This window comes from Schistosoma haematobium, chromosome 6 (assembly GCF_000699445.3).
Source record: "Schistosoma haematobium chromosome 6, whole genome shotgun sequence".
In the NCBI taxonomy this organism is placed as follows: Eukaryota; Metazoa; Platyhelminthes; class Trematoda; order Strigeidida; family Schistosomatidae; genus Schistosoma; species Schistosoma haematobium.
This window is the reverse complement of record NC_067201.1, coordinates 18,537,129-18,563,942: the sequence shown is the minus strand read 5'-3', so window position 1 is coordinate 18,563,942 and position 26,814 is coordinate 18,537,129. Positions and strand designations below refer to the sequence as shown.

The 26,814-nt window shown below is 36.6% G+C and overlaps 1 protein-coding gene across 1 annotated transcript; it reads left to right on the top strand.

Moving 5' to 3' along the window:
- The first annotated feature begins 470 nt into the window (after nucleotides 1–470).
- MS3_00000616 (uncharacterized protein) lies at nucleotides 471–2,409 on the top strand. The gene is made up of 6 exons (XM_051208314.1): nucleotides 471–514; nucleotides 551–831; nucleotides 865–1,048; nucleotides 1,085–1,955; nucleotides 1,989–2,237; nucleotides 2,322–2,409. Exon 4 carries the CDS (start codon nucleotides 1,140–1,142, stop codon nucleotides 1,788–1,790), a length of 651 nt encoding a protein of 216 aa, XP_051065666.1. The 5' UTR covers nucleotides 471–514; nucleotides 551–831; nucleotides 865–1,048; nucleotides 1,085–1,139; the 3' UTR covers nucleotides 1,791–1,955; nucleotides 1,989–2,237; nucleotides 2,322–2,409.
- Nucleotides 2,410–26,814: the final 24,405 nt, after the last annotated feature.

Here is a 26,814-nt window from a genome sequence, read left to right as displayed (position 1 = left end):
CTGGCAAGCAAGCTTATGTCTTATGTCATAAAATCAGTTATATTTTGAGCATTGTTTTTTAGATATGGAGAACGGAAGTTAGTTTCCTTTAGCTAAAATAATTGTTGCTGCCGCGTGTGACCGTAACTGGCCGTATATTCGTTCCTTACTGTTATTTATTGTTATCAGGCAGAATGAAAGATTTATTATTTTCTGCAGTATTATGGATCACGCTACTCCATCAACCAGTCAACCTAATACTGAGTGTCCAGTAGTTGTGGATATCAGTGATGTCTCCGAAATGATTATGCGACCCAGGCACTTGACAAGCTGGAACCAAGTTAAAGAAGCTATCGATCTGTTGCAAAAGGTTTGTTACTGATAATACACTATCTAAAAAGTAATAAATGACTTGGACTCATTATGTTGTACGTGAAAGCAGGCTGAACAAAGAAAAGCCGGAAATTCGCTATGTGTATGTATGTTCTTTTGGCCATAAATAGAAGCCGGAGGGCTATGGTCAGAGAGTAAAAGGGTAAATTATTATTATTATTGTTTTCCATTTTCATAGATCAAAGTTTAGTGGTTGCAAGGCCATGTTTCTTTTACGATATGCTGTGAACCGGTTCGTCATATCGTCGTCGAGGATGATACATAACTATCCCTGTGATGAGAAGTGCCTGAAAAATGATCCTTGGTTCAGAAGACTAAGTAAAGATCAGTTGAAAGTTGTTCTACCGATGGTTGAGACTGGAAGTAGTGCTGAATCAATTGTTAAATATGCAGAAGAAAATTTCGAAAAGACAATAACAGTGCATTATGTCAATAATTTAAAATATAAATTTGTCGAACGTAAGCTCATCCCATATATCTACAGTTTCTTAGGTTGTGGAAGTTTAAACGATGTAATTGCAACCTTAAGGAACAGTGGAAAATTGTTCGTCTCTTATGGGGGTGTTGCTAACCAGCTCACAAAGATAGCATTTAGCACACACTAGCAAATTGTAACGCACAAACAGTTCCCTGAAGTTGTGTGTTTGGATTCAACATACAACACGAACAGGGGAAAGTAAGTAAAATCTTCCTGCGTACTAATTGTCTTTAGTTACAAACTCTTTCAGCTGGTTTGTACAGATAACTGTGGGCATGGAGTCCCAGTTATGCTTGCTTGGACCAAGGAAGAGAAGAAGGCTGATGTAGTGTGGATACTGGATCATTTTAAAAAGATTATGAATGGAACCAGTCAAACGGAAACGTTTGTGGTGGATTGTGCAAGACCCATCATATCGGCTGTTGAATTAACGCACCGTACTGCTCACATAGCTCTATGCTCCTTCCACGTGTGTAGAGCTATGTATAAGAAGACCCGCAATCCAATAATCAAGCAGTACTTATGTCAACTGGTGCGTGAACAAACAGTAGCTAAGTTTAATCAGACACGTCGCATAATCAGTGTACGCAGCAGACGCATCGCAGCCTACTTAAACAAGAACTGGATGAGTAGGAAAGAAACTTGTGCCGCAGCTTTCAATAGCAATGTCGTTACATTGGGTAACAGCACGAACAACCGGGTTGAAAGTGCGCACAGACAACTGAAGAGAAAGTTGTCTAACCGAGACGCGTTGAGTAAATGTATGTGGAAGACATCTACATGGCAGAGGCAATTAGGCAAACGTAGGTCAGTACAATCCAGCTTACACTGTAGTCACAAACGCAGATACGTAGCTGAAGATTGCTTAATGCCTCTACTAAGCAAGCTAACCACCTATGCTGGCTTTATAGTCCTTAAAGACTATAAAAAAGGGGACTGATGTACATCGAAAATAGCCAGTCACCCTTTGTGTTCTTCGTAGATGGCCATCAATGTCCGGTAGTGGATATAAGCAACGGCACTTGCACCTGCCGTTTATTTAAAACCTGTCGAATTTCATGTAAGCACATGGTTTTTACTCATCTACAAATGCCAGAGTTCACAGGTATGTTATGTTCATCTTTGTATCATGAAGTAGCTGATTTAGTTTTGAAGCTCTGTTGCAGATGGACTTGGCAGGCTGTCCAAGGTGTAGATGGAAATATACCAGCTATTCCGTCTCCAGATTATAATGAAACGAGCAGACTTTATCGCACTCTACGCAGTAAAATCCACACGCTCAGTACACTTTTCGGACAGACGACGGTGCAGAACATACTAAGGCAATTGATAGATCAAGTTGATGAATTAATACGCATGAGGCGTCTGGCTACAGTTTCCGAACATGGTAAGTCCACTGGTACTTTGGAAACCAAAATATAGGTATTTATAATTGCATCTATTAAGCTAATACTCGTACTCTCTATTTCAGATAATCAATGAACACAAATCTCGTCATGTGCGTCTGCTGCGTTGCCAGTTTTTGTTAATACCTTATTAAATAAAAGTCTTGTATTCACTAAATACAGAGTTTCTTGCTATATTTCGTATAAGGGGGTGAAAACATTGAGTGGGCCTGTAGTTGTGTTTTGACGAGCGCGTACCCTCACGATGCTTAGTGACCCGTCAGTATAGCTCAGGTATTGATTAGAAATCCGACGGCATTTCAATAAACAACTATGGCTTAAACGCGTACCCATCAGCGTACTAATGCAACACATCATGTCGGCTGAAATAGGTTATAAGAAGGCCCGGACTTAGGGGTTTCCCGTTGCTTGCTTATCATACGGTATTTCAGTCAGAAACTAAGATTACACGCAGGGACTGTTGGGATGTGTGGCTGAGTCAACTGTCTTAACTTGAAATTACTACATATGAACTAGGTGCACACAGGCTCGTGTTTCACCAGTTTCTTACAACGATTAACTAAATAAAACGAAATAGCATCAAGTCTATAAATTTATTCACGAACTTTAATTACCAATGGGATATGAAACAAATATTTACACCAGGTTCCAAATTACATTGTAGCATTGGTAAAGTGAAGCTACAGTAGTTGTTTCTTTTCCAACGACAGGGTATAAGAAGTAACTCCAAAACACTGGAAGTGGTTGTGAGACTAAAGTGGACGTTCGATATGCTTTTAATAATCTGCTGTTACTTGTGTCTCCCATAAAGTTTCATAGGGCCATAGTTATAAAGCTGAATGAGTTTGTAAGATCTGTGACGGCTCATTCCTGTTACATTCAAAATAAAAGATAGTAATGGATTTAGTCAAGAATGTTGAAAAGGTAAATAAACAAATTACATGTTTCTAAGGAAAAAAATTAATCAGCTGTGATTTACCTCGACTTCATAAATATCAGATCACGCCAGCTACTAAAGCTTGTGCAAGGTACAGCATCGCACAGCTTTTATTATTTTGCTCCCAATTAAGTATTCCCATGCATCTGCGTCTGGTTTTACAGGAAGATATACAAGTTGATTTAGTATCTGGTAAACTAAAAGTTCCGGTTGTCAAAAACTCTTAACATTTGTTCACAGCCAGCAGCATTTTATTAAGACTGAACACTCCTCATCTAAGACTGTATACTGCTGTTTTGCAGGCAAATAAAAGCTCAGACACTTAGCTATCCCGCTACCGATGTTATTGCCGGGGAATTTGTTTAATGGCAGTGGTCTTGAAACATGAACAGTGTTAGACGTACTGTCTACAAATAAACACCAAACGTACTTAAAGCTATCTTATAATGTATAACAGCAACAGTACCAAAGGCATTTTTTTCCTATTTTTAATCAGACTGATTTCAATCAGTATACTCATCAGAAACAGGCAACTCTACTTGCTAGACTGATCTGTTTCGTTACAGGCTTCAAGCACTATACTTAAGTATACCATAATTCTTTCAATTAAACTGAATTATATGACAACCAAGAATACTAAACTAAGCAAGTGTCATAGTTATTGTTTCATTTGCACAGACATGTTGCTTAAAGTAGTTAAATGGACATAATTAAGACGATAAAACCAAAACACGAAATATAGGCCAATTGAACTTACCTAACAGAGGACAAAGGAAATATATATTGCTTTGATACTGAAGACAACAGGCAGTTGTTCATAATAACATAGTTTACAGTACAACAAACCTTCGGTAACATCATGCATTGACGGTCTATCTGGAAACAATCAACTATATGAATAAACTCACTATGACTTGAGATATCATCCCGGCCTGCAACGGACGTACAGTGTAACGCAGTCGGACGTGGCGAATAAAAATTAAAAACAGAGCAAAATTAACTACATAATCTAGTTATTTAATTAGAAATACATTATGAAATGACAAATACTGTGGTTACTTGAACGCACAAATGACAGTGTGCGATACATCAAGTTTACATGGTTGCGTTGCGGATAAGATCACCCGTGTAGCAGTATATTTGTGAGCGATAATCAATGGGTGTTCAAAAACAGAACGGAAGAACAAACATCATGTATTTTAGACAACAATTTTATAGTCAGTTCTGGTAATTGTATAAATTATGAGAATTAATTAAAAAATGCAAATAATAGCAAGAAATAATCACGAATAAGTCTAACCTAATTATCCCCACAGACGCACTCACTCAACTATAAAATGTACAAATCCATGAAAAAAACTACCAAACTGACTAGATTTAGTACACTGAAGTAGATAGACTGTCACCCATTGTACATCATCAAATACCTGAGACCTTATCGAAACAACAAGAAACGAGCCCATGTGAATCGACCGGTTTAATCATGCTCTTGACTTGGATATTGGATTATAGATGCGGTCAAAACATCTTCAAGGTCATCTGGTCTCTTACGTTAGTTTGTTCTCATAGTTGAATCATACGGCTCAAGCTGTTTATTTTCCATTGGCGTCTGCAATGAATTACCAGCTTCTTTTGCAAAGTCTTTCGTCGAATCTTCTGAAGGAAGCACAAAAGTTCACTGATTACAATATGCGCGCATATTTTGTGAGAAAGATCAACAAAACATTCAAAAACCTTAGTCAAGTCGAGGATCCAAAAATTTTGGAAACCGGAATAAAGAAGAATGAAGAATTGCTAGGAGTTCTCACGAGACAGGTTACTCTAAACAACATATACCCGTCGGGTAAAAGTGTGATTGAGTAAACTTCCTGCTTTTTATCTAAATACATTATACTCAATTAAATATTTGTTTTTTGATACATCTATTAGCGTAATAATGCCGAACTGTGCATTTTCCGGTGTAAAATAGCTAAATAGTTAAACTAGTCCTAACCTTCAAAAAAGTTCTTTTCAAACATTTGCGAATCAATTTATCGTTTGTTAATAACATTCAAAGCATATCCAAAAAAATTCGATCTGGATTATTCCGGTTAAAGTCTGGATGCTTTGTATATTTTACGGCTTTAATGTGCTCTCTACTGTCACCTGGTAGGAATTCGGGCATATTGTCTTTCCGCCAGTCTACTGGATTTCACACTTTTTTAAGTCCAAGTTCTAATCTCCGATAATAGTCAATCACTTCCATCAGTATCCATGGCCCAATTAAGCTTTTAGTTCTACCTTGGAGAGAAAGCGTAATATAATCACCATAGTTTATGGTCCCAGAAGATGTTTACCCAGCCAGTACCAGTTGCATATAAGTGCTATTCTTAACTAAATCTTCATCGTTTATGTTCTGCTGTTTAAATGACACATTGTGAGTTCGCGAGGCCACTGTCCCGTATTTCACAGCGAGGGAAAAGCGAACGATGTTAGTACCAAATATCCTAGTACTGGGAACGGAGGTCATGTATGACATTAGTGTACTTACAGCGAACACACTGGGTAATCTGACTGCACAACAAAAGTCTTCGGTAAGTCACACAATCGATGAACCTCCACAGGATGCCACACTGATCCTTAATGAAGTTAGTTCTCAAGTTATTTCATTTGAGATCAGTCAGTCACAACGTAGAACCTGTACGTATATACATCGGTTTAGGTTGCTGTGCCCTATTAACACAGAGATATGAAGTTGTCAGGCTGAGTCCCAGAATAGTAGAAATACTAACACTGTCATTGATCTGTAGATTCATTGTACGTAGTTACTAATTGCACGGGAGTGGGAGTTAGTCGGTAGAAAATTATAGAAAAAGCCTACTCTGGCGGGCGCCTCATCACTTCAGGTAAAAAAAGAATCCTCGGTGGTCCCTTTACTCAGTCGCGAAATTCTACGGTTAGATAAATCAACTAATTGTAAGGGAAAGAAATTAAATTTTCCCAGTGTCATTGGATAACATGGAGTGACAAAAAATCGGATCTTTAATCCAGGCTAGTTTGAAATAACTTGTTGATATTAATTCGTAGCGTATTACCATGTAATTCATCGAGAAATCATGTTAGACAGACAAAAGTTACCAAGAGAGTGGATGGGAATACTGATCTTTGGGCATGTACACTCCCTAAGATGATCTTAGGGTTGAGTAAGCAAAGAAATCTCAGAACTAGTGCTTGAACTCAGGATGACATTAGCATTTTCATCAGACCTGTGATGCTACTGGATGCCCGATTTTAAAGGAAGGCAAATCTGGATGAGGCGTTAGCCTGTACTGCTATACACTAAATGTTGTTCACCTCTTTGTCCTGTTTGTAAGTCACGAAATTGAGCCTTATGAAGTCGTTAGTTTTGAACTTAGTATTTAAGGTCACACACAGTAGGTTTTATCTATCGTGAACCAATCTACTCGATCAGAGAGTTAAAAGAACACAAGCTATGGAGGAAAAGTAATATACTTGATGTTAGGGGATTTCAGTGTACCTGATGTAGGTTGGACAAATGTCTCCTTGATCGGATCCGACAATACATTCGATACCAGGCTCCTTGTGATCGTGATAGAGGATTTAATTTGTAACGTTTTGGATCATCCCTTTGTTACTATTTTGAATGAATTCTGACCAGTCTTAGTTGGCATATTTGCATTCTGTGCAGATTGCATAGATACGGAACTCTTGTTTCATATACGAAGCGGATATCCTGGAACGGTTTTAGAAGGCAGTAACTAAATTGGTGACAGGTCTTTTGTCGTATGAAGACAAGCTGAAATGTCTAAACCTGTTCCGATTTTCTGATACAAGTTGAGAGGTGACCTAACATTGGCTTACCACATGATGAAGGGTGGTTTTAGTATTGGTCTCTCTTTACTTTCATCTAGAGTTGATCATACAAGTTGTCAGAAAGTACAGAATTGAAGATCCGGTCGACAAGTTCCAGAATTCTCAACTAGAACATGTATCAGTACCTTATGTTGATATGTTTAAAGCGAGCCTAGATCTTCATGCTATTACAAATCCAAAGGATTGACATCGGTCTCTCGACCTGTCCTTTTCAACCGATAGCCTATCATCACACACTAAGAACCCTAGCTACATGTAAACTTTCATTTAATGAAGTCCAGTACTCATGGATATGGTGGTTAAATAATTAAGTATCCGAGGAACATCCTGAAAGGTTATGGTCACAAGAATCTTGGTAAATTAGAGTTTCTCGAAAGATGTGCTGACATCATTCAGCATAAGGAAATACCCAAGTAGACCGTTTCTGTGTATCTCCCAACATTTAATGATTGTCTATGAAATCCTAATTTTAAATCTAAATTATATATATATATATATATATATATATATATATATATATGGGCGTGGGAACGGAAGTAACAATATAAGGGCTCGAGGCGAAATTCATAGGGAAGAATAATCGTTACTTACAATTTAGGGTACATGAACATGTATCAAAATGGCTGCAGAGACAAATAAAGTCAAATGATCTAATAAGATCAGGCAAAGATCTTGTCTTCGTCCATTGTTGAAGATATAATTGAAACGGGTCATAAGATTGCTCGTAAGTCAGCCTTTATGGTTTTGTACAAAAGTTATCTAGGATGAATACTTAGGTTTATTGGAGTCTTAGCCATACAGAACTTCAAGTCTCTCTTGTGTGTTCGAAAACAATCTATCTTTACGCTAAGCCTACCATAGTAATGTTGATTCGCCACTCATTGGTGTGATTCACATAATTTTCCTTATTATCTTGGTTTTCTGTTATTTGTCAGTGTCTAGTTGACCTTTATTTATTGTATGAAATGCCTCAACAAGGAAATTCGTGGTTAGATCTTCCGATATGTATGCCTTTAATATATTTTATACTTTTGATAATCTTCATTTCATTGCGTTATCTGATTATCGATTCATCAGATAACTCTCCTGGGAATATTAAATGTAATTTATTGATAATAATAACCTTGGTATTGATACTTATAATTTATCGATCTTCGGTAAAGGGAGTGACTTTTTATCTACCCCATTTGTTTCCCTTTTTGGCAGAAATCTTATGTATTTATGTGAATAGTAAATACGTAGAAGAAATTTCCGCGTTGTAACAATGCTGTGTAAATATAGTACAAGCCTGTTTCAATACTTTTCATACTCAGAATATTTTGTAGCTAGAAATTGGTTACTCATTAGTAGTCACATTCTATTGCTCAATGTTTTGTACATAATAATAATTACCTAAAAGTACTTACAATCATCGGGAATGTATATCATTCACACAAGCGAATGAATACGTTCACATCTGATTCAAGAACCATTTCTTAAGTAGAAGATCGGTCGCTTTGAGTGACATTCAAATATATAAGGGTTGGACATCTTAAATTTAACTTAGAGAATTATTCATCATGATCTTTTTTTAACCAGATGCAGAACAATCCATTTAATAAGAATTCATTAAGATCTTAAAACAACATTTACCGTAGATATCTCATTAGAAAACACAAACAAAAACATACATGCCATTTTTGATTAGTCAAATAATTAAAATTATATTTCATTCAATCCAAACGTATTAGTTATTTGATTCTTCCCAGTGATATTTAAGACTGTTATTGATCATTCTCTTTTGGTATGTGTGCATCCTGTGCGAGTTGCCTTGATATTCCTACTAAATCACAAGAATGTTTAAGCAAAAGATTTATCATACATATTCTGTAAATGGAAATAACTATGACATTTTATGCCATGTTTGGAATTTATGTACTCAACAAACAGTCCTTGCAATAATATTTCGACAGGTTCATGTTCTAGCAATGATTAATGTTATTAAATAAGAAAGAAACATTAGTTCAGCGAAGAGTTCTCTTTTCGGCGAATTCATTTTCAAAGCTGTACAATTATTGTTGTTATCAGGTGACACCAAATTCTCAAAACCCAACAATGAGAAAAACAAGACTGAAATTATAGAAAAGCAACTAATTGACGTCCTTAAGAAAATGAAAAAAGAGCAGTTAATCAACGAACAGGTATTTGAGCACATAAGACCAACAGCATCGATAATACCGCGATTATACGGTTTGCCAAAAATACACAAACCTGGCCTACCTCTTAGACCGATTCTCGATATGTCTGGATCCCCTTACCACCCTATAGCAAAGTGGTTGGCGAATCTCTTAGAACCCGTTAGAAAACTCATTTGTAAACATTCTGTACGTGATGCTTTTGAATTTATCGAGCACGTAAAAGAAGTGAATGTAAGTGGCAAAATTATGCTATCTCTGGATGTGGAATCATTATTCACTAATGTCCCACTTACAGAAACCATTAATTTTATCTGCAAGTACATAAACAATACTGAAATAAACATTGGGATACCCGAGGTTTATTTGAAGGAATGATTACTACGTTGTACTTGCAATGTACAGTTCACATTCAACGACGTAATTCATAGACAGAAGGATGGTATAGCAATGGGATCCCCACTTGGTCTATTACTGGCAGATTGCTTCATGGCCAGTTTAGAAAACAACCAACTTAAAAGAATTATAGAAAACCTCCACTTATATAAAAGGTATATGGATGATATCTTTATCATTTGTGATAACAAATGTAACTTAAGTGATCTCCTAAATACATTTAATAATTGTCACCCATCAATAAAATTCACAAATGAAGTTGAAAGCAAACAAAATATTCACTTCCTTGATGTAGATATAACAAGGAAACAAGATGGTACTTTAAAAAGATCTATCTACAGGAAACCCATGTGGAATGGCCAACTATCAAATTTCCACAGTTGGGTTCCCATCAGCCGAAAAAGAAACTTAATAATAACTCTCGCCACAAGAATACGAAGAATCTGTAGCCCCGAGGTCGTAGAGGAAGAACTGAGTTTTTTAAAAGAGATACTTATCAAGAACGGGTATCCTTCTATATTCGTTGATAAGAACATGAAACCGAAAATGCCAAGACCACAAACAACTGCAGTAGAAAAGAAAATTTTATACATGAACATCGACTTCAAAGGTGATAGAGCCGCATATATCTTAAAGAGGAGAATTTCAGATTCTTTAAAAAGAACATTCTTCGCAGCAACATTGCGAATATTATTCTCCAGCCGATCACTGTTCACCAATAATCTGAAAGATAAATTATCGCATCTGACCAATTCAATGTGCATTTACCAATTTACCTGCTCTTGTGGAGCTAGGTATATAGGTCGTTCGATGCGTACTTTATCCAAAAGAATTCAAGAACATTGTCCGGCGTGGCTAAGAAGAGGAGGCAGCGGCTCAATAAGAAGTTCTATAATCGAACACCTTGTGAACACAGGTCACTCAATCAAGACAGACTCTGCGTTCAAAGTCATCTACAAGGTAAGTAGAAGCCTTCCTAAGACAATTAGACTACATCTTCTTTGCATTGCCGAGGCAATAGCCATACATTTTGAAAAACCAGAATTATGTGTACAAAAGAGACTGGTACAACCTCTTCTTTTACCATGGTCCTAATGTATTAAAATTTTTTCTCTTTCTCATTACTCTTGTTCTTTTACAGCCACCTGCTTCACCTTCCATCTTCCCTTCAAATCTTGTACCCCCAACCGGTTTGTTTTTATTTCAACGATCATTCCGATCACATTTCATCTCTGTTTCAACATTTTATGTTATTTTATCATGCTGAGCTACTCTTACCCGATGAATATCTAAGCCATTAACTATCAAACTTTCCTTGTTTTAAAAAAAATTTTTTCTAATACCTTTGTTTATTTAACCTCACTGTCACCATGTATATCATAAGTTTATTATCAGTATTATTATCACCCTGTAAAAATAAGTATATATATTTGCGATTGTACAGCTTTGAAAATGAATTCGCCGAAAAGAGAACTCTTCGCTGAACTAATCTTTCTTTCTTGATTAATGTTATTGTTTTTATTTATTTTATTTGTACCGTTTAGGGTAATGTCATACAAATAATACATACGAAACCAACCAACATTTTTATCATGGTCACCACTAATTCCTCGTTATTTTTTTTGCAATAAACGATTATTTCATCCCAGCAGAAAGTTAATTAAATTTGCAAATAACATTCAATTGACAGATAGTTCCCATTTAAACATTAAAATTAAAGCACGAAGTTCAGCGAAGGGATCTCTTTTCAACGAATTTATTATCAAACTGTACAATCGTATATATATGAAAATTTTTTGTTTTTGTACTAATTCCGTGAGGAAATGTGAACCCAGTTAATAAAAAGGTTATAATACTAGATTACGTAATATGAATAATAACAATAGATTTAGTGAATATAATAAGATGATTAAAATGATTAAAATGTTTTTGTTAAAATAATTAAAGGTCATAGAGGTGATATGATGAGTATTCACGAATAAAACAATGAGAATATAAGACATAAGTAAAGGGGAGAATGCAGTAATAATAATAATAATAATAATAATAATAATAGTTAGATAATCAAAATGCTTAAGGCCAAGGTAACCATAACGATAAGACGTACTTCTTTTGTACACATAGTTCTGGTTTAAGCTCCTGGATGGTAAGAGCTTCGGCTATTTTTAAAAGTTGGATGCGAAGAAATCTGGGTAGATTTGAACGAATCATATAGACAACCTTAAATTCATTTTTTGGATCTGTGGAATGGTTACAGTCGATTAGGTGTTCAAGTATAGAACTCCTAACTGCTTTCCTTTCCCCCTTATAGAACCAAGCAGGAATATGTTCCCGTATCCGAGTTGAAAGCGAGCGCTGGCTACGGCCAATGTACCTTGCTCCACAAGAGCAGATGAACTGGTAGATGCACATGGAGGCGACCAGACGCGGAGGCTTGTCTTTTATGGACACAGAAAATAAGTTCCTACTCGTGGAGGTTATTCGCAATTTAGCTGCATTAAATGTTCTTCTAATAGTTGTTGTTAGACGATTTTTGATTACGTCTGATGTTCGATCACCTTTAAATTCCAGACTTATATAAAGGTTTTTCTTCGTAACGGAGCAACTAGGTTTCTTGTCATAGCTACCTCTATTCATATTCTTTTCTATTAACCGTTCTGGGTAACCATTTTCCGTCAGGGTTTTCTTGAGGAATTCGAGTTCTTCGTTAATGCATTCCTTACTGCATATCTGATGTATTCGATAACATAAAGAGTTGATGAGGTTTCTCTTTCTACTTAACGGAATCCAGCTATAGTTGGTTAGCTGTCTATTCCATGTTTGTTTTCTAAAGATGGATCTTTTTAAAGAACCATTACCCCTTCTCATCAGACGTACATCGAGAAAAGGAATTGATTGGTCCCGTTCCCTTTCTAACGTGAAGTCTATAGAAGGGTGGCATGAGTTAAAAGTGTGTAAAATATCCTCTAAATCAATATTATTATCACAAACGATAAACGTGTGTTCATATTTCCTCACGGAATTAGTACTTTTACAAAAACAAAATTTTCATATATATACGATTGTACAGCTTGATAATAAATTCGTTGAAAAGAGATCCCTTTTCTGAAATTCGTGTTTTAATTTTAAATAACACTCAATTTATCTTTGCCCCTTTTGCAAGAGCTCCAAAAATATCCGTCGGTGAGTTTTCAGAGGCCCAGAAACCCTATAAAGTTTGTTATTCAGTCAGTACTAAATATAACCTTCTCAGAAACATCTAGAAAATACAGAATCACGTATGACGGTTTCTACTGTATAATTGCCTATGCAGCTACTATCATTTGAACAAAGCCAAAACAAACATTGATGCAGAATAATATGAATTCATCATATTTCGTGGTTTCTCATCAGCTACTTACAACCACATGTATTGAAAGCTAACATACTATGGTTAGTATGGTTTCGGAAGTTCAAGGCTGTCTGAAATAGCATAAATATCCTCATTTTTATGTACCTCAACTAACCTTAGAGTATAGCGTTTTTTCACATTTTACACCTTTTCTCTGGTATTTAAGTTGTCGTGTAGACTTAGCTTGGGATTGTTAGAAGAGCTTGGGAAACTTATTCAAGTGTTCAGTTAGAAGACTTATTAGTCCTCTACGTGTAAATGTGCAGTCATTTAGGGAGGAATGGATTAGCACTTATCAGTATAAGCGGTTTGTGGAGATTATTCATTTTGTAGTCGACATCCTAGTCTATTTCGTAGCCAAATTCAGCACACAGTGAAGTAGACGAAGTTACTTCTATTCCTTTCACACTGATTAAATGATTTCTTATTGAGTATTGACAATTATACCATCTTTGAAGAAATTTTAAAGCAACCAATCACAATACAGGTAATTTGTGCCGAGATTAAATCATCTTAACCATGGACGGGATTGTAAACAATTTCGATTGTAGATGACTGGTATAAACATCATACTTGTCATTGTAAGTTGTTACAAGTTTGATGAGAAATATGATGCACTGCCATTTTGTCGTAAATATTCTTGAAATAAATAACCCATCACGGATGAATTTTTTTATCAGGTACCAATCGACCATTGAAGTAGATGATACTTATGGTATTGAAGTGTGCCAATAACGTGCCGTTGATAAGTTTAGAGGTAATAATAGATTGGTAAAAATCACAATGTATCATTTCAATATGGCGATTTGGTTGTTTATTCTGAATTCCGTATTGAGAACGTCTAAGGTCTATTCAAGACCATATGAAAGTTGTAATGTTGTACTAACAGACAGACAATATTTTAAAAAGATATAACTTCCTTGCTAAAAAGAAAGGATCCACAGCGAAAGTGTCGATTTACTGTATGTTACAATGTATTCCGTTGATTTCTGGAAGCAAACATATGAATACCTGTTGTTATTTGAAGGTCCAAATAGAACTTAGTGATGATATCCTTTAACAACTGTACGTTTTTATCGACTGACTGACCTAATTTGGTTGTTCAATAGTCAGCAATAATCATAGTCATTAAAAGAGTTTTAGCAAACCTACATTACATCTCCAAGTCGGTGTGGATAGAGAAAAAGAATTCCACTATTCCTTTCAGTTAGTAAATTACTTGACATTTACATAAAAAGTATTGCTGATTTACTTGCCCAATTACTATTATATTATCTACATACGTCAGTACATCCAACTATCCCAATATTCTGTTTGTTTAAGTATTCATTGAATTATTTCGACTATCTTGGTTATGAGCTGTTCAGATAGTCAATATCCTTCTAAGAAAAGCCTTTTTCCATATTTGTACTAGTTGGAATCGTAACTGTAAGAATGAAAACACTTTGAAAAACTTGTCTGAATTTAATTAGATTGATATCATGAATGGATCAACGTTAGACCACAATTTATTATATCAATCTAAACTCAGCAATCTCCGCAACCCTATAACTAATTTGATTACAAACCACGTAATCGTATCTAAATTTGTTTTGAGTTTCGTACAGTGATTGGTATGTCAATTTGTAGGCTTTGCATACTGCAATAGGTAAATTGATTATTGCCTGTTTTCAAATAACGAAAGAGACCCATTGTATCATTGAAGAAGAAAGAATTTTCTTCTCGATTATTTCATTTACTTAAGCTGGGTTAGTTTTATTTGCTAAAATAGTGGTCTATAATGAGACAGAATGATGGATCAATCACTTGTTCATATGGATCAGATTATATTGGCCACACAAAGCGAGCTCTTTCGAAGCGCATCTCCGACCATTCTTCTGTCTGGCTTTCTAAAGGATTACATAAATTTCTCAAAAGCCCAGTCTTGAGGCATCTAGACAATTCTGGTTACTCTGCTTCCTCAGAAGCCGCCTTCAAAATCATACATATAGTTTGAACAGTTACAGCTATTAATAAGTCGTTATTACAACATCAATTATTCTGTTCTTAATAGCAATCAAATGGACAATTATCCTTACCTTGACAAATTTCACTACTCGATTATTAAATAACTTCCTTTCAATATATGTTTTTCGTAAACAATTCATGACAATATACCAATTCAAACATTTCTAATTATTATCAGCATTCTGTTTCACTACAGACTACTATTTTAGCAAACAAAATTAATCGTAAATATAATAGCACAGCTTAAGTCAATAAAATCGTCAAAAAAATTCTTTAACTGAATAGCCTTCTTTCTTTTAAAATTAAATCTTTTCCATTCTAATTTTTAAATTATAAGTGCTAAAATTGTTTATGGATAGTCCCTTTTATGTAATGTAGTTAGCCAAACACAAATGAAATTGATGAATAAGTTTTTCATAATTAAATAAACTGATAATTCGTCTAGTTAATTAAAATAGAGTAAATTCTCAAATATCAAAGCTTCCATGGTAATGTCAAATCGTTATTAACTAGTTGGTTGTTGAAGTGGACTGACATAAAGTTTCTCCACTCTTGAAGAAAATAATACTGCCGGTGTAAGACGAGTCTGAGTCACTGAGTACTGTAATTAATGATTATATTGTGCAGTCGTCTGAGTCTGTTGCTAATATACAAGCTTCCTTTACACAAGCCCAACCAGCAATTTGGATGAGTAGACCAAGAGTGAGTAGGAAGCTTATGTTGCTTAACAGAATCGAGCAAGTATGTATAGTCTATTTCTGATTATAAAGTTAAATTTTATACCAATAGCGTATGTCTCTTTCTATAGAAAGAAAAAACAAATCTTAACCAATAGTCTGTCAATATCTCTCACTTATTATTTACACTATGTCTGACTGTCCCACAGTATCATAAGGAATGTTATCATGGGTAAGTTTGAGTAAACATAGGTTTAATTGATTGATTCCTATCAGTACCAATGACTTAAAAAATTAATGGTTACTTAAACAAATAATACAAGCCATCAATTGTTGGCCATGTTTATAACAGTGACATTGTGGTATCTGATGTGAAATTATGGTATAAAATAGATACAGGTTCCTTAGTCTTTAAATATATCATAGCACTGATAATCAATAGACAGGAATCCGATAATTTTAAGATAGTAACTTTAAGTAACACAGTGTTTTTTCAAAATACTACTGACTGGATTGTAAGCTAATTATTAGAAACCAATTTCTTTCAAGTACAATAACTAAAGCTAGGTATGTTTATAATTATATATTATACCAGACTTCTTTACAATAAATTGACTCGACAGTTTGTGTATTCCCGCCTTACTTTCGGTAGATTCATTGTCAATCTAAGCAATAGCGAATATAGAACCATTATTCTCTATGGTTTAAACCACAGGCTAACTTTAGTTGGAAGACTGTGGAAAGTCGAGAGTGATTCAACAACTGTTTCGTCTAAGTATGCAACTCCTCACCAATGTACATCGATCACCCCACCAGGAACTGAACAAATAACGTTCGAGCCCCATGATGATCATTTATCCGTGAAACCACTATATTGGTATCTAATGCTTTACATTTTCGATTCACCTCAATTTGTCATTGCTGAAGCCTGACTCACATGCGATACCGTTCCCCTTAACTAGCTACGACTGCTTACTACAATTCCAGAGATTTCCTATCAAAGCCACAAATCACTTAGGTGTTCGGCGATAGAACTTGTTATTACAAGTCACTCAGATCATTGAAGTTATTGAAGTTAACGAGATAGGTAAGGAAGCAGTGACTCACCACTGACATTAAGTAAGAATCTTGCTTTGTCATGAAATGACTAAAGGGAAAGTGGAGACTTTAGGATCGAAAGTTTACATGAGTTTTGCCAACATCAAGTTTTGAATCCCCTGGGTTCGATCCAGTGTAAACACCACCACGAAAAGTCCTGAACTAGGACAAATCATATGTTTAATGATCCCTAGTTTGTGATGGCTTTCCAAATGATCCTTCATTCTTTTCATTTCTATGACGTCTGCATGATAATTAGAAGTCCTTGAATTATAGTACGAACTAAGAATCCCAGAAATAACGAAATTGGATCAAGAAGTACTAGATAAGCAAGAACGAATGTACTGTATTTGGAATTCGAAATCAAGCATTCAACAAGTACAAAGGAATCATTAGTTCATTCAAACACCATAGTCTGTGTTATAGCCTCTTTCTTCTTACGGTTATGACCCAGCTATTCCTATTGCTTAGTATTCTCGGACCCGATTCACTCGACAAGTCCCCAAATCAAAACACGGTTGAACAGGGAAGAGATTATATTCCAAATAACAAGGTTAGATGGAAGCAAGATGCACGTCAGAAGCACAATAGGGAAAAACGTCAGTATATTTATAGTTTTTACATAAGAAGATTCCAGAATATTCTCCAACTATCGACTAGTGCTGATTGGATAAGAATTAGCCAATCAGCGTGCACCAAAGCAATCATGCATTGAGCATGCTTCAATCCGGTCTATGTCCCGCTAACAGTCTGTCTGTTCATTTATTGTACATTTAATCTTTTTATTTTAGAAATGTTCATAATTCAGAAAAACAATTTTTTGTGCGCGTTAATTGCTTTATTAAGTGTTAAGTTAAACCATATGTTTTCAAGTTATTCAGCTGCGTTAATATGTAAGGGTTCAGGAAAATTCTGATCATATTTCCATGACTGGCTAACATGCGAGATGTCCAAAAGCCTTCTTTAATTTCCTTTTTTGTACAGAAGAGCTTCACTAGTTAAAATAAGAGAATATTTTTTTTGCCTTAAGTTTAACTACTTATTTTGTTACGGAATAATAAAAGACTTATTGACTGTGACTTTACACAGCCTACAAACAAACAGATCAATATTTATGAAGATTCAACAGCTTTCACTTGACAATAATGGAGACTTATTGTAAAGAACAGGCAAAATGAAGTGGAACATTTGGTACATTAACCTTTTACGGCTACTAAATCAGTGCTAAGTAAGAACTATGACCAGTACAACAGGGTACTTTCACTTGTGGTGGTTAGAACCAAAATAGAAATTAGTAAACACTATTCCTATTTAAGATTTGTTACTTTGATGAGATACCGAACTGAACACGTGTCTGAATAAAGAATCTCTTGAGTTTAATTAAAAGTACTGATTAATAGAAACGAAATGTCCCAAACCATGTATAAGACATATTTTGTTATTAGAGATAAAGCTTCAGTACAGCTAATTATCCAGGCTGATATAAAGATAAATTTGAGTACAAAACTTCCTAGTGAAATGAATGTCTTCTGAATTTCCAAAAAAGCTATTTTATTTGAGGTTAAAGCAACTTAACACTGGACCACTAAATAGAACATGGTTTCAAAACGACAGAATATTCCCATAGATAATGTTGTAACGGGTGTGACTGCAGGTTATGATAAGCAGCGTTTATATCGATTGATTACAGTGACACGGAAAACACGTAAGGACGACCTAGTGCCCTGATTAGTCCCGCTTCCCTGTCTAGCCCAGCCAGTTGAGTCTAGAACGCAAGTCACAGCCTCTGAGTTATGAATCGTTATATTTCAAACATACTCTATTTATATACTAACCAAACAGACCACATCGTACCATAAAAATAGAAAACAACATCTGTACAATATTTAACGAGTGAAATGAATAACGGCCAATAGGGAATGTTCATTTAACGTCCAAGGACATCATTAGACTTAACATGCTAATGATTGTCACATTATTCCTCGGCATCCATAACAGATAACAGCTTCAGTGAAGTAAGATTTCTTGTTAACAAGTTACTTCTCATGGTTTTACGTTAGTGTTTACAGGTGAATATAAACGTAGTGCTAACTAACTGGTGATAAGTCAATTGACAAAATATGTTGACATTTGACGTTAACTATAAAAAAAATTAGAGATAGTAAATAATAATAATAAGACATTGATAATTGTCAGTTAGTTAGTTATGAAAAATCATTTCAATATATTAGTAAATTATGTAAAACTTAAGTGACTAGGGTGCAGAATAAATTCTTACAAACTATTTACGGAAAAAGTAGATTAATTTTATTGATTTGAGTTATTAAGCATTCCATTCCACGTAAAAGTTACTTCCTTCCTTCCTTCCTTCCATATTTCCTTACTTACTTACTTACTTACTTGCTTACTTACTTACTTACTTGCTTACTTGCTTCTCTTACTCTTACTTACTTACTTACTTACTTACTTACTTACTTGCTTTTACTACTTACTTCTTGCTTACTTACCTTGCTTGCTTGCTTACCTTTGCTTACTTGCTTTGCTTACTTGCTTCTTGCCTTGCCTTCTTGCTTCTTGCTTCTTGCTACTTGCTTGCTTCTTCTTACTTGCTTCTTGCTTGCTTGCTTCTTTCTTCTTCTTGCTTACTTTACTTGCTTGCTTACTTGCTTCTTGCTTGCTTATTTACTTCTTCACTTGCTTCTTGCTTACTTCTTACTTGCTTCTTACTCTTGCTTACTTACTTGCTTGCTTACTTACTTACTTATTACTTACTTCTTACTTACTTCTTGCTTACTTACTTACTTACTTGCTTACTACTCTTGCTTCTTACTTTCCTTACTTACTTACTTACTTGCTTACTTACTTACTTACTGACTACGCCTGTTACTCCTAATGGGGCATTGGCCGCCGACCAGCATTGTCCAGCCCACTCTGTCCTGGGCCTACTTTCCTATTTCTATCCAATTCTTGTTCATTCTTGTCATGTCTATTTCCATTTCCCGGTATAATGCGTTCTTTGGTCTTCCTCTTTTCCTCTGGCTTTTGGGATTCCATGTGAGGGCATGTCTTGTGACGCAGCTGGTTGCTTTCCTCAATGTGTATCCCATCCACTTCCAGCGCTTCTTCCTGATTTCTTCCTCCGCTGGGATCTGGTTTGTTCTCTCCCACAGTACGCTGATGCTAATAGTGTCCGGCCAACGGATCTGAAGTAATTTGCGTAGACAACTGTTAATAAACACCTGTATTTTCTGGATGATGGCTTTCGTAGTTCTCCAGGTTTCTGCCCCATACAGTGGAACTGTCTTGACATTTGTATTGAGAATTCTGACCTTGGTGTTGGTTGACAGTCGCTTTGAGTTCCAGTTGTTGTTGAATTGTAGATATGCTACTCTTGCTTTGCCAATTCATGCCTTCACATCTGCACCAGATCCACCGTTGTCATCAATGATGCTGCCTAGATATGTAAAGGTTTTTACATCTTCCGAATCTTCTCCGTCAATTGTGATTGGATTGTTGCATACTGTGTTGTATCGGAGAATCTTGCTTTTCCCTTTGTGTATATTGAGACCTCCTGCTGCTGAGGCTGCTACTACACTGTTCGTCTTCTCCTGCATTTGTCGTTGCGTGTGCGATAGAAGGGCCAGATCATCTGCGAAGTCTAGGTCGTCCAACTGCATCTTAGATGTCCATTGTATCCCGCGCTTCCCTTCAGACGTTGACGTCTTCATGATCCAGTCGATCACCAGGAGAAAGAGAAAGGGTGAGAGTAGGCAACCTTGCCTAACACCGGTCTTCACTTCGAACGACTTTGTCAACTGTCCTCCATGCACGATTTTGCAGTGTAATCCATCATATGAGTTCTGTATGATATTGACTATCTTCTGAGGCACGCCGTAGTGTCGAAGAAGTTTCCACAGTGTTGTTCTGTCCACGCTATCAAATGCCTTTTCGTAGTCAATGAAGTTGATGTAGAGTGATGAATTCCATTCAATTGATTGTTCCACAATGTTCCGTAGAGTTGCGATTTGGTCTGTACACGATCTATCCTTACGGAATCCTGCCTGTTGGTCACGAAGTTGGGCGTCTACGCAGTCCTTCATCCTGTTTAACAATACCCTGTTGAAGACTTTTCCCGGTATTGAGAGAAGAGTGATGCCCCTGTAGTTATCACACTTGCTGAGATCGCCTTTCTTCGGTATTTTGATCAGAAGTCCTTCTTTCCAGTCTGTTGGTACTTGTTCCTCATCCCAAATCTTATTGAAGAGAATGTGGAGTATCTTTGCAGTTGCCGCTACGTCTGGTCCTTCTGCTTTGCTACTCTTGATTTGTCTGATGGCCATGCTGATTTCTTCAATTGTTGGTGGGCCAACATCGATTGGGAGGCCCGCGTGTGCTGCTTCGATATTGGATGGGTTCAGTGGAGCTGGTCGATTCAAGAGTTCTTTGAAAAGTTCTACCCATCTGTTTTGTTGCTCTTCAATGTTGGTGATTACCTCGCCTTCCTTGCTTTTCACTGGTCGTTCTGGTTTGCGGCGATTTCCAGAGAGTTTCTTTGTCGTGTCATACAATTGTCTCATGTTTCCTTCTCTTGCATCCTTTTCCGCCGTCGTTGCTAAATCTTCCACATATTTACGTTTGTCGGTTCTGATGCTCCTCTTCACTTGTTTGTTTATTTCCGTGTATTCAGTTTGTGCCTTGGCCTTTTCTGCTCATGTTCGACTGGTATTGATCGCTGCCTTCTTGTTCCTTCTTTCTTGAATCTTATCCAGTGTATCAACAGTGATCCATTCCTTGTGGTGGTGCTTCTTGTGACCCAGGACCTCATGACATGTTGAAGTGATTGCCTCTTTGATCCCCTTCCAGTTGCTCTCCACAGTAGTTCCTTCTCCATTGAGTAGATCATGAAAGGCCTGGAACTTGTTGCTGAGGACTATCTCGAATTTGTTGAGTTTGTCAGTTTCCCGAAGAAAGACCGTATTGAACTTTTGTGATATTTGCCGCCCCGTTGTCCAGTGCTTCTTGAGTTTCAATTTCATCTTGGCGACCAGCAAGTAATGATCTGATGCTATATCAGCTCCTCTCTTGGTTCTCACGTCTTCCATCGTCTTCCTGAACGTTTTGTTGATGCAAATATGGTCGATTTGGCTTTGCGTGGTGTGATCCGGTGAAGTCCATGTTATTTTGTGAATGCGCTTATGTGGGAATATTATTCCGCCTATGACCAGTTTATTGAAGGCACAAACGTTTGCAAATCTTTCACCATTTTCGTTCCTTTCTCCCAGTCCATGTCGTCCCATGATGTCTTCGTATGCGGTGTTGTCCGTTCCAACCTTGGCGTTGAAATCTCCCATCAGAATGGTTAGGTCCTTTGTTGGGCACTGCTTGACGATTGACTGCAGCCTATTGTAGAATTTATCATTAGCGTCTTCATTGTAGTCGTTGGTAGGCGCATAGCATTGGATGATGTTCATTGAAATGCCCTCTTTCTTTGTTTTGAACGAGGCTTTGATGATCCTTGGTCCATGAGATTCCCATCCTATAAGCGCATTTTGTGCTTGTTTGGACAGCATCAATGCAACTCCTTATGTGTGTGGGGCATTTTCTTCTTCATGGCCGGAGTATATCAGAAGTTCCCCTGAAGCTAATCGTTGTTGTCCAACTTGCGTCCAATGTGTTTCACTGATCCCAAGTACCTCTAGGTTGTATCTTCTCATTTCTGCAGCAATTTGGAAGACTCTCCCGGTCTCCCACATTGTACGAGTATTCCATGTACCTAAATAAATGGTTGCTCTGGTTGTCAGAAGGGGCATCGGCCTCGTGACTTCCTAACGAATTCGACTATCATCATGAGGCGTCATAGTTCTTCTAAATGAAGACCTTCTGACTCCCAGGGCAGAGTTTAAAAGATTTGAATAATTTCTTCTGGTTAGCGTTTTTTTAGCGAGTTAGTTTTCTTCGGGATGGGTACGCTAACCCCATGCCCAACCCTTCTCCTTTATCCGGGCTTGGGACCGGCAGTAGCCCCCGGAGGGACTCCAGGCGGAGTTCCGTGTAAACGTTGAGTAGTTAAAATACCGAGTAGGTTAAATAGGACTTGATTGATTACATTGAAAACTTCTACATCAACTTGTTATCTACCGTTGAGTAAATGTGCCAAAATAGAGTTTTTGAATATCCTCAACTATGGTTTGCTTAACCAACAAACTGATATTTAGAAGTTTGATGATCGAACTCCTTAATCTTACGCCCAATACATCTGGCACCAGTAGAATGGTTTAACGGGTAAAGGTTGATCAAGCTGACGGGAATCTATCACTGCTTTATTTCCTGTGGAGCGATGATGAAAGCTGAATTATATATTTTTTAATTCGATTGATAACTTTAGACAATTCAACGATTAGTTTTAGCCTAAGATAAATAATACATTCATATTAGTTGCACGGACGTTTATCTTTGTTATCACTTACGCAGAATTTAGCCGTATGTACGGTTGGTGATGCTCATTTTGTGTACAGTTGGTCTGTGTTTTTTTAATGGCGTTTTCTAAATTACTTTGCTCGTTCGTTTACGCCGTTCCACTTCCTGAAGTAGTTATTCAAGATTAACTCTGTTGGTTCGTTGAGCCACTTTCCCTAGTTTACTTTTTCTCTGATCTTCTCTTCATTGTAGTGGGTCAGTATACTTCGCCGTACATGTTTAGCTGATGTCATCCTAGCTTATTTGGAAATTTCAGTTGCAGTGCTCATTATAATTTATTCAATTTGTTTTAGACTATAGTTCTCCCTCAGGTTATCTGTTAAGGTTTCCGTATATTGCGTGAATTTTATGTGTTGGAATGTGACCTTCGTTCTTCGTTTATTGTAGTGATCACTGCGCTTTTTACTCATTTTCTTGCTCATTCTAGCGATAGTTGTGATGTGAACAGAGAAATGAACTAGCTATGATGAACAATCAGAGCTATTTTTGAAGATTTCGCTGCATCCAAAATTTGTAAATATTAACATTTAGTTTCGTCTCCAGATTTTACATATATGATCATATTCCTATTATAGTGAGATTTAATCTGGCATATTGTCTACTGTTATACGAATTACCATTATTAATTTATCTCCAGTTCGTTAGTTACAGCCTCCTATATTCACAGACACTTTTGGCTTAATGTTGTATTTAATTTATGGTGTACTGCATTCTGGTTTGCTTGAATAAAACCACGTATACCGAAAATATGCAATCCATATAATAGAGGCTGATATGTGTCTTCTGAACTGAATAAAATGAATTGGTTGAGACGCCTTTATACATAGGACAAATCAAGGTTCAGAGTTGATTCAAGACTGATAGTGCTGATTTCGTGTTATTGCTTTAGCTCAGACATTGCGATAGAAGTTATCATTCTGATAAGCGATTTTGTCACGTCATTTTTGATTGACCATAAAAAATTAAAAAGAAGTTGAATTCGGGAAAAAATGCTATAGTAATTGCAGGAGTTAGTTGGAATGACAACACAAATCGTAGCATTGAAAAACTTGGCATATTTGTCCGAACAAATGCGGTAGGTGTTACTTATTTAATAAAGCTGTCCATTGTATCCCGTGATTCCCCTCAGATGTCAAGGTCTTCACAATCCAGTCAACCACCAGAAGAAAGACAAAGGGAGCAGAGTAATCTGTCTCGACTGAAACTGGTCCTCACATGGAATACTTCTGTCAGCTGTACTCCATGCACGACTTTGCAGTGTAGTCCGTCGTATAAATTCCGGATGATGTTGACGATTTTCTCAGCTACTCACACCATAGGGTCAAACAAGGTTCCATTCGGTTCTCCTATCCAAACTGCCAAACGCTTCGTCATAGTCAAGGAAGTTGATGTATAGTGACGAGTTCCATTCAAATGATTGTTCAACGACAATCCGTAATGTCACGGTGTGGTCCGTGCATGACTGACCCCTATGGAATCCACACTGTTGATCTTGAGGTTGGGTGTCTACTGAATCTCTCATCCTGTTCGACAACACTTTGTTGGAAACGTTCCCTGGTGCTGACAGTAACGTGATGCCACTGTGGTTTACACATTTGCTCAGATCTCCTTTCTTTGGTGAGATATCCTTGTTTCCAGTCTGTCGGCACTTGTGCCTCCTTCCAAATCTCCGTTACTAGAACGTGGAGCATGTTTGTAGTTGCTTTTGTGTCTGACTTCGGTGCTTCAGCCGATATATTTTCTGGTCCTACTGCTTTCCCAATTTCCATTTGTCTGGTGACCATGTGTGTGGGAAGGTCTGTGTGTGTTGTTTTGATGTCCGGAGGATTCAATGTAGCTGACCTATTCTAGGGTTATTCAAACTACTGTATCCAGCTGTTCCACTGTTTTTAACTCTCAGTGACTAGTTTGCCTTCTTTGTCCTTGACCGGTCACTCTGGTTTACAATATTTCACTGTTAGGTTCTTCGTTATATCATGATATATCCATACGCGGTGTTGTCCATCCCGATTTTGGCGTTTAGCTCTCCCATCAGGATGATCAGGTCCTTTCCTGAGCACTTCGCTATGATTGGTTTCAGCCTCGTGTCAAACTGATCTCTGTCATTTTCGTCGCTATCATTCGTTGATGTATAACATTCATTGTGATTCCCTCGTTCTTTGTTTTGAATGATGCTTTGATGATTCTGGGTCCATGAGATCCCCATCCTTTGAGTGATTTTCTCGCTTCACTGGACAGAATCAGAGCAACTCTCTGAGTGTGTGTAGCATTTTCTTCTTCACGATAAGATTACACCAGTATCTCTCGTGAACCTAATCTTGTCTGTCCATCTTTGTTTCATGTGGTTTTATCTATTGCGTGCACCATCGAGTTGTATCTGTTCATTTCTGCAGCTATTTGACTGCTCCTCCTAGTCACTCACATTTTCCGGACATTCTATTTTCGCATGTAAATTGTTGCTCTGGTTGTTTGAAGGGACATTGACCTCGTGACTTTTGAAGAATCTCGGCTTTCTCCATTAGGCTATGATTTTCTGCCATCTTTCTGAATGAATATATTACAAATTTATGTATTTTACACATATATATTGAACTATGAGAAGTATATTGGGATAATACGATTTAAGCAATTTTCTGTAATCTACTGCAAATTTATGTTGGTTTGAAAGTGTTTTCAGCCCTTCCCTCTGCATATGAATTCGAAGGAACATTTTTATACATCCCAACTATAATGAAATCTGCTTGATTGCAATTACAGTCGAGTGCTACATGAAAAACAATTAAAAGCCAAGAACACTGAATCAGTATCTCATTTAAGACTTAATAACGATTGGAAGAGGATCACAAACACCACTTTCAGTTCTCATGGTGGTGACAGTACCTCCATTACGAAATAGCTAATCAGCGCTCGTTGACTTATAGTACTTCTCAAACATACATCATTCTGTGATTATTTGTATAGCATCTATTTACGATTGATTGATCTCAGATTATACATATTTCTAAAAAGACTTTTTCCCAAATCTAAAATGTTCAGGCAACTTGAAAGCATGGTGTTTGATAGGAGAGGGGTGGTAAATGGGCATAGATTTTCATCAAACTTGGTTAATTTTTAATTACAATGAAAATGAGAGAGGTATAGGTAAAAATGATTGTAGGGAATACTACTAAACTTAGCTACTATTTTACTAATAATTGAAATCTTTACTGTCAGATGATTACTTAAAAGGAAAAAAAAGAGAAAAATACTTATTTGTGAATTATCGATGGGTACTCAAAATAAGTTTAATTTATCAGATGTTTGTGCATACATAAATGCACATATAATTCATCTTAATACACATATTCGTCCATATGTATACTTTAATGGTGACTAAATGAATTTATTTGCTAATAGGAGTAGCAGAAGTATATTATAAAAGAAAGTGTGGTGGAAAAAAGATTCATTATCTTGTAATTGAAGAAGATTGTCCAAATATTAGTACTTCTAGTAATCAATACTCCCCTTGGTACTGTTAGATCTTAAACA

Coding starts and splice junctions, on each gene's coding strand:
- MS3_00000616 (XM_051208314.1), top strand. CDS start 1,140: ATGCTTGCTTGGACCAAGGAAGAGAAGAAGGCTGATGTAGTGTGGATA.